The sequence below is a fragment of the Hevea brasiliensis genome, chromosome 4 (assembly GCF_030052815.1).
Source record: "Hevea brasiliensis isolate MT/VB/25A 57/8 chromosome 4, ASM3005281v1, whole genome shotgun sequence".
Lineage (NCBI taxonomy): Eukaryota > Viridiplantae > Streptophyta > Magnoliopsida > Malpighiales > Euphorbiaceae > Hevea > Hevea brasiliensis.
Window position 1 is genome coordinate 115,502,762 of NC_079496.1, and position 9,519 is coordinate 115,512,280.

At 32.6% G+C, this 9,519-nt stretch overlaps 2 protein-coding genes across 2 annotated transcripts; one reads left to right on the forward strand and one right to left on the reverse strand.

The window, feature by feature from the left end:
• Positions 1-2,463: 2,463 nt before the first annotated feature.
• LOC110657367 (VQ motif-containing protein 31-like) lies at positions 2,464-3,990 on the reverse strand. Its single transcript, XM_058146133.1, has one exon. It carries the CDS (start codon positions 3,247-3,249, stop codon positions 2,686-2,688), a length of 564 nt encoding a protein of 187 aa, XP_058002116.1. The 5' UTR covers positions 3,250-3,990; the 3' UTR covers positions 2,464-2,685.
• Positions 3,991-4,779: 789 nt separating this feature from the next.
• LOC110671196 (protein BUNDLE SHEATH DEFECTIVE 2, chloroplastic) lies at positions 4,780-6,571 on the forward strand. Its single transcript, XM_021814537.2, has 3 exons — positions 4,780-5,203; positions 5,908-6,057; positions 6,201-6,571. Exons 1-3 carry the CDS (start codon positions 4,970-4,972, stop codon positions 6,276-6,278), a joined length of 462 nt encoding a protein of 153 aa, XP_021670229.2. The 5' UTR covers positions 4,780-4,969; the 3' UTR covers positions 6,279-6,571.
• The last annotated feature ends 2,948 nt before the right edge of the window (positions 6,572-9,519 follow it).

Here is a 9,519-nt window from a genome sequence, read left to right on the forward strand (position 1 = left end):
TGTTAGGGAAAAAGAAGAGATAATGAGTCATTGACCATTGAACCACAGAAAGTAAGTTCCCATATTCCTTAAAATGTCTCATGAATTTCAACTTCTAGAATGGGAAACAATTTCTTGCTTCTTAGTTGCATTCCTACAACGCGTTTTCTCCTTTTCTTTGCGTCTCTTTCCCAAACACTACCTCATTTGCAATTTGGTCCATAAAATTTTACTTTATATTATATTTTAATATTTAAATTTTTAAAAATTAATTATTTAATTTTTAAATTTTAAATTATATTAAATTTTAATCTATTAATTTTTAAAAATTAATTATTTAATTCATATTTTTTAATTACAGTAACAAAAAATTCAAGAGTTAAAGTCGTGGACCACCACAGAGCTCCAAATTTATTTTTGGTTTCGAGGAAAAGCGAAGGAAAGATGAGAAAATTGGACTCTCTTTCCGACTTCCCCAAGGAAAGCGAAGGAAATATAGATATGTAATGTCTATATGAATACGATCACAACTATTCCCCCCATAATATATTTTTGTTGTCTTGCAAAAATTATAAATAAATTAAATTTTGTTAAAAAATTATATTAAAATTAAAAGAGTTAATTTAATTTTATATAAGAGATTATATATATTGAATATACTGAATAATTTTTATGTAACTTAGGGATAAGAATAAGCATTCGGTTAATTAAAATAACCAAAATTGAAAATGTTTGATAAGTTATTGATTATAATTAAATTAATTGAAAAAATAAAATATATATTTTATATTATTAATTATTTAATAAAATATTAATAAAAATATATTTATAATTTTTATTTAGTAAAATAATAAATATAATTTAATAATATTATTATAAAATATTAATATATAAAAATTTAATTATTCCGATTATTTTATTTATTAAATTAAAAATATTTAAATAAACAATTTTTATTATTTAAAAATTAAATTAAATTAAATAATTTTTATTGAAATAAGTATATTTTATTAGTTTGATTTACAACAAAATAATGTATATATATTTCATCCGATAAGTGATCAACGCGGAATACGTGATTGAGGGACAGTGATCAGGTGTCACTGCGCGACCCGCGGCGTCAAAACCTCGCTTTACGTTAGGGAGCAGGAGAGTTATCCTATTACGCCGAAACAGAAAACACATTTCCCAAAATTTAACATAATTTTAGAGGGCCGCGTGTTCACGCAAATAAAAAGATGGGGACCACCATAACCGTTAGGCGCTTTCCTTGTGACATGGACGTCGACGGGACAAAGAAGCAAAGACACTCTGGTGCCGTGTATTGACAAGAAAACTCTAATATTCAATCTCAGCCGTTTGTACTTTTTAAATTAACGGTCAAGTATTGATGTACAAAATTACGGTCTTTTGACAATGACTTCGATCTGAGTTTCAAATTTCAATTTTTTAAAACACGTTTTTTAAAAATATTAATTCAATTTTCAGAAAAATATTAATTTATTTTTTCACCAATAATTTTAAATAATTTTATTATTTTAATATTTAATTAATATAATTTAATTTTTTGTAATAAATAATAATTCTAATAAAAATGTCAAAACCTTGAATGTCACACCAAATATTATTTCACCTCTGTTGTTCAACGCTAGTGTGGGGCCAAACTATGGGTCCACTTCTCCTGCATGGACCCTTGTTTTCTCACGCATTTAGTCCTCTGATCAACTATGGTTCCACGAGTGATCTTGACGTACCAAGCCGATTCTTTAGATCCTATATCAAGCGAGTGTAGAGTATTGGTACGTAGATTACATAAAAATAAAAATTTTATTAAAATTATTATAATTTTAACGATAATTAATTATTATTATTAATATTAAATCTGTGTGTTTTGTATTTTATTTATTGATAAAAAAAAGAATTATAATATTTATAAAATTTAATTATTTTTTTATAATTAATATGATTGAAATTTAAAATTAGATGCTCGTAACTCTAAAGATCACTTAAATATTATTAAATTAAAATTTATTAGTTTCTTGCAGTTTAACTCTAATGGTGTTGCTATTATAATAGTTTATATATTTTGTTATTTTACTACAAAAATATTATATAAAATATTAAATATACTTAATTTTAAGTTGATTTGAATTTATTTAACATTCCTACTTCAATCATTATTTAAAATTTATTATTTTAAAATTATTAAAAAATTAATTTTAAGTTAAATTTAATATTTTATTAATAATAAAATTTTAAAATAATTAAATATTTATAAAAAGAAAGTCAAAATGATAGCATTGAGAGAGAAGTAAAAAAGAAAATTAATGATGATGATGATGATAAATGTATCAATCATTATTCAGTTTGGCAAAGACGAGGTTGCCATCACGTTCATCACTGTTCATCCCGTTGAAATGAATCCACCACAGTACCCAATGATAATCAATGAACCCACATAGAGAAAGTGAAACAAACAGAATCTGTATGTAAATTGGAAACTATTCCTTTTCATTCTTGCAGAGAAAATCAAGAAACCAAGTGATTAAGCTTAACTTACTCTCTCTCTCTCTCTCTCTCTCTCTCTCTCTCTTCTCTGACACTAAGGATATGATCGCGTATGCAAGATGTATATATACCAGTCTTTGAAAGCCAAGATTTATACGTGTTTTCCTACAACACTTTTTCAAGAAATGAAGTAAAACCCTAATCTTGATTTATCTGACTAGGAGAACTCAGTGGAAAAAGGGTCAAGAGCTGTGGTGGGTCGCTTCCTCTCGGTGTAGTCATCGGTGATGGATGCAGATAAAACCTTTTTTCTGCTATTGCCTTTTCCTCCTCCGAAACTGCAGGGGACGATGGTGATTCAGTTCCAGGGCTACGGATAAAGAGTGACTCTGAGGAAAGTGGAGTCACCGGACTCGGGATCAGTGAGTCGAGTCGGTGATGATGAGTTTGGCGGCGGGGGGAGAAGTGAGTTGGTGATGAGTTGCAGTGAGAGGTGGCGAGACCAAGTTTGATTTCGAGTTTTCTCATGGTGTGTCTTCTTTCTTGGAGCTTGAAAGGTGAGCGGCGATGGCCAGTGGAGTCAACGGGATGGGAAAGCTTTGAGGACAGTCCAGCCGGAAGAGTGATGGGGAGTTTTTCTGAGTTACTGCCAGCTAAACCCGTGAGCTTTTGGACGAGGTCTCTGAAGGTGTTGGCATCTGCATGGATAAAGGTTGTGGGTGAAGCTGGAGAAGAAGTTATGGCGTTCATCTGTCTTTCCATTTGAGAGAGATAGAGGAAGATTTTTGAAGAGATGCAAAGTATATTATTAGGTGAGGGGCTAAGAGAAAGATGGGATTCTTGGGTTTGTGAAGGCGTTGGAGGTGGTTTTCATAGGGAGATCGTTGAGGGAATTGGAAGATAATGAGACCTTTTAGAGAGAAGGGAGACAGGGTGAGAAAGAGGGCAAAGATATGCTTGTGCTTATGATTAATTAATAAGTTTTAAGTATATGGGTCGGGTTGTGCACACTGCGAAGTTTGCTGCTACACTGGGTAAACGGGTTGAAATTCCACTTGACCATAATAAATGACGCAATGCACTTCTTTTTTAATAGAATTATTTAAATTTATTACATAAATAATATGCGTGCAACCTCTAGGCGTATGGTTAGTAGTTGTAGCGGAAGGTTTTGCTCTTAGAAGGACTAACCTCTTTGCTATTGCCAAGAAGTTTCCTGTTGTGATATTTGAGAGGGATTCTCTTGTGTTAATAAAGCTGTTATCTTCTACAGAATAGGTCCCTCGAGACATTGATGCTATTATTCTGGATATTAAGATGTTATTGCAGCAGTATCCTTCTTGTTCTGTGTCCTTTGTGCCGAGAGAGGCTAATTGCTGTACTCATTGGCTAGCTTGTAACGCTATATTAGGATTAGTATTGTCGGGTTGGGTGTCTAATATCCCTCCTCGGCTAGCTTCTGTTGTTGATAAGTTGTACGTTCATCTTTCCTCTTGAATGAATTCCCTTTTTTTGGTAAAAAAAAAATATAACAATATATTTAGATTCCCCAAATCATAATTAATTATACATAAATAATAATTTTTAAAAAATACAGAATATTTCATTTACTAAAAAATTATTTAAAAAAGAAAAATAAAATACTAATAAAAAAGAATCAATTTCTTTTTTAAATCTTTCTCTTTGTTTGACACTCACATAAAAAACTAGAAAACAAAATTTTGTATTTATAAATATCAATTTCAGATGAAGAATTGCAAAAATTAGTTTTTTAACCGTTTTCCTTTAAAATCAAAGTTTTATTCTCTTCTATAACTAAAATTATACTATAACTTTTTTATAATTAAAAATAAATAATTATTAAAAAAGTATTTATTTATAATAATAAAAAATTAATCACATTATTATAGAATAAATGAATATTGCGTATTAAAAAAAATTTAAAATAAATAAAATTTAAAATATATTAACAATTTATTTTTAATTACAAAAATATAAATAATTTTTTTAAAGTTTTTAAGTAAAAAATTTATTTACTATGATTAGTGAACGCATTTTTAATGTTTTTATTTATTTATTTTTATAAAAAATAAAAATTAAATTTTCTTAAAAAAAAAAAATTGTTTTCTAAGGCTTTAGACTTTTCAAGCTTAGGCTTAGCTTCGTTTAGCTACAAGAAACAAAACTTTCAAGATTTACAAAGCCCAGCCCAACTAAATAGACAAAAAGCCCAGTGTCTAGGAGCTTCCTCGCCGTCCAAATTGGTGAAAAGTCACACGGATGCTACTTCTTGTTTTCTCGGTCCAAACAAGAAAGATGCTTCACCGTGGGCTCACACTCAGACCTCAGACATTCAACAAGAGGGAAAAGAAATCGCCGTTAGTTTTCCCCCACAAGAAAACTCACATAACCCATAGTTTTCATTCTTCATTCTTTATAACCCAGAAAAAAAAAAAAAAAATTCACCCTCTGCAATCAAGAAATGACGAATTGTATGTGTTCTTGTAGCAAGTCTCTGATTGTGGACAAACCCATTCACAATGTGAGCTCTATATCTACCGAGAGGCTGCCAATCAATTTGGGGGTTTTACCTTCTGCGACAACCGCCGCCATCGCCACTTCTAGGGTTTTTCCGGTTAGGGCTTCAATGGTGGATTCATATGAGAGTTCCTCTAATTTCGCTAAGCGCATGGAGCAAGCTTGGTTAATTTCACAGGTAACTAAATTATAATACATCCTAAACGTAAATTTTCCTAGGGTTTTCAATTATTATGAATATGTTTCTTTGAGTAAATAATGAATTGAAATTAACAAGAGAATGAAAGCAAATACAGAAAAAAAAATTCCTAGCTTGATAATCCTACAGTGGTGTTCTGCCAGTTGCAAGCTGGATTTAAGAGGAATGCTATTACTATGTTGAAGAAATGAATAGATAAGATGACTATGGGTCTGGTTGGTGGTGTTGTTAGAGCTGCTAGAGGAATAACAAGATCTTAAATATATTAATTAGAGGTATTAGAAATTAATTTAAAATTAAATTTGATATGTTTCAGTGATAAGAACCCTAAAATCTTTTTTTTTTCAACGGAATGTAAACTGATACTTTAACACAAGTGCTTTTTTTTTTTTGCTTCTCAACCTCAACCCCAAACAGGGCCTATATGAATAATTAACTACAAATGAGGCCTTTGGTTTCTTATGGGAAAATTGGTACGTGATTGATGCTATATGGAAATTCAAATTTGGAAAATAATGCATCCCGTACAATTTGCAAAATTTTTAGTTTGCTGAATAAAAAGATTGATATTTTCATTTATTAAGCAGATTGAAGGAGAACAACCTTTCTAAGCATCATAGGGTACGTTAAAACTTAATGAAATATCTGATACCTAATGTTTTTCATGATGCTATTGCTTACAGCAACCAAGACCAGTTGCGTGCACTTCTTGCAGCTCAAATGGGTATGTTGAATGCAAATGGTGTGCAGGTACAGGCTTCTTCATTCTTGGTGATAATATGCTCTGTCAAGTCCCCTCCAGAAACACTACTTGTGTCATTTGTGCTGGGAAGGTAATTTAAACTTGGATAGCCAGTTATTGTTGGTGCACTCTTCTTACTTTGAATACCAATATTTCATAGTTGTAGCCTTTCTGCCTGTTACTGAATGCTAAAGCTACAATATAAGAAATACTTTCCTGATCTTTATTTTTCAGGGTTCAATGCGCTGCTCTAATTGTAAAGGAACAGGCTTTCGTGCCAAGTGGTTGGAGGAGCCTCCAATCTCCAAGTAGCTGCTGAATTGTAAAAAAAAAAAAAAAAAGGCTGTCAACAAGATTCAAACATCAAGGGCATGAGAAATATATAACTGGAATTTTATTCGTGTTGTGATTTCTTTTACCTTTCCAATTTGGAATTCATGATTAAAGTGATTAAAGTTGTAGCCTCATTTACTTCATAGCACAGGTTATACGAGTATTGTTTAATTGTCTGTTGAAAAAAATCAATTCATGTCAAGCACAAAACTACCAGCCAGAGAGATTATTTGGTTCAGGTGTTACTGAAATTGCTAGTATCAGATCTTACAGCACACTAATTAATTGGTACTTTTTTGAAAGTTTATTGAAGAAAACCTGTTCTTGCAGTACTGATTAACAATCGTTTGATCATTTGCTTGATCCCATGGTTGCCAATTTACATGCAAGGTGTGCTTGTGTGTGCTGAATGAGTTTCCTTGTATGTTCAGCATCATGCTGTGCGGGCCTGTAGCAAGTACTGATAGTCATCATGGAATTTTGGAAATCAGGGTCTCTATGGCAGAACCTCGTTTTGGTGGATTAGACAGGGGAGGTCGTAATGACAACCTTGGTGCATTCATCCAAGACGAGACAACTACAGGACCAATAAGCCGAAGGATATGATAGGATTGTAATCCCAAGTTCATCTTGGTACGTTATAATCCCTTAAAAAGAGACTTGAATTCAACTTGAGTAAAAAGATGAGCACCCAGAAATACCATATAATAACCAAAAGAATAGCATGATATAGCAAGATGTTTTTGTAATAGTCTGTACAAAATTTATTTCAAAAACAGAAAATCATAATGCCAGTCATCGCAATATAATGGTAACACTGCATTAAACTTAACTAAAGAGACCTCATTAAACCATATGGAGAGATTGATAGGGCACAACTTGTAACCAAGAATCGTTTTCAACAAGGCTATTCAATTGCTTTGAACTACAGCTGAGAAGAGTAATTTGTTAATATCCTCGGATTCTGAATTCTGCCCCTCATTCCCTGCATCAATAATGCAAGATTATTTAAAGTTAAAACATTTTGTTTATAATTCACATGTTCGCAAGTGATGTACAATTGTCATGGGAAGTATCGGATAAAAAAAAGGAAACAGAAGTATTAATTTGAAATTTTCTATTTTATTTTTCAAACAAATCTCCAGCAACTCCATTTTTTCTAGTCTGGATCTCAAAATTATTTCTGCATCAGCTTAAGCGAAGGACCTTTGAATGCCACATTGTGGCTCCCACATGAAATTCAATTTTAACAGTATTCCTTAGGCCAGCAAACGGATATTTGGTCCTAAAGGCTGAAGCCAGACTATGTTGTCACAGAAGCTCAAGGAACAAGAATCACGTTTACGCCTAATGCATGCTTAGTTCCATTATCAGTGTAGACAGATGAAAGTTTACACAGCAGAAACAGAAATTATGCATGAACATTTAGTCATGCAAAAGATAAGAACATCAATTTTCATACTATAAATTTCTGATTTTCCAATCATCAGTGACAAAAGTATCTCAATGCTATCAGGCATTATTAGATTACTTCCACCTGTAAGCATATCAATAACTAAAAAAAGCCATGAAATTTACAAATACATACCTGTTCTCGATCTGACTTGAATCGTCCACTCATCAATGATCTGAATGACAACAAAGAGACAGAAGGGTAATTATAATGTTTCAGAAATGATATTGCATAAATTAGTTGGCAGAGAAAGGACAACAACCAAGTAAAAAAAAAAGTATGGAGGTTATGTAGGCCTTATTATCACCAAAGCAAAGCTATCCAACACATCTCCAGATGGTTGTTTACTTGCGTAAAGCCTCACAAGTTGTTTTGGTTGCTTGCTGGCAAATGGTGCAAACACTCACACACCATTTGGAAAAATATGCAACCTTTCAGACCAGTAAAACAATAATATCAAAAATATTTTAAAGTCAAAACAGGATTTGCTGAGTCTCCACTTTGTTTCCACAATTGAAATAAGTAGGACATACAATTTGGCTCAAGTTTTTCTCTACCATATATCTACAAGGACGTGTAACGGTAAAAATACTGGTTTAATGGTAAAGTAAACCTGGTAAAATTAGCAAATGCAGGGTCCTCATCGACACTAGTGAGGAGAATACCCATGGATGCTTGCGTTCTCTGCAGTAAACTTCTGTTTCCAATGAGAGTTGTCCGAGCTTTATCAATCAAGTCCGGCATATCAAATTTTAAATCAAGATCACTAAATTGCCTCCACCTCATCTTATTTTTTTAAGCCACCTAGACCATGTTTACTCTCCTTGTTTCTCTTTGCATTTAGTACTTAGGATATGGAACTTCTCCACTAGCTTGAAACCATAGACAACAAGAATCTCCATTCAGGATAGAAAATACCAAATACTTGATTACTGTGTTCTCGTCTTTAAAACACCAAATTGAAATAAATACAATAATTAATCATTATTTATACATATGCTACTCATTGCCTTCAATTACGCATACACAGCATCCAAACAGAAGAAAACGAGTACCTCTTTGGCAGAAAGAAGCTTGCGGCACTGTTCTTTCAGTGTAGTAAGATCCTCCTGCATCTTCTTTATCCTATTAACTAGCTTTATAGGATTTGCCTGCAATTAAAAATGCCCCAATTAATTTTCCTTATAATTCCACTTAACAATGCACAAAACATATTAAGAATAAATGGAAATCGAATTCAGTAGTTTCCCAAAATTTCTCATACAAGAGAGCTAATGTGGTTTGCTTTGCTCAATAGATTCACTAAACTGTCTGCTGCTTGGTAGTGGAGGTGGTAGCGACAACACTACTATCATTATTACTGATCTGAAACAAAGGCTAAATTGCCCTAATCTACAAAGTGATATCTCAACTGTCTAGAAAGTTTAATTTGGCCGAATTAAACAACTTGGTGATAAGAAGTAACTCCTTCTGAGAAGGAAACCCCATCCCTCTAGTGGAACTGAGGGGAAAGAGAGGAAACTCTGGTGACCTGTTTCTCACCTTTTTTTTTTTTCGGCTAATTACAGACCTCCTCACCATCCCCAAGCTTGATTCAACTCGTAGCAACCCCAAAACTCACTTTTAATCACGCGAAGAGAAACTCGAGAGAGCCTGAAACTGTCAGTCACAAATCCTCCATCTTCTGTCACCTCTCCCAGCTAACACCACCTCTAGAAGCATCCACAGTTTCCATCTCCCTCTTTCTGACGCCAACACACCTCAAAC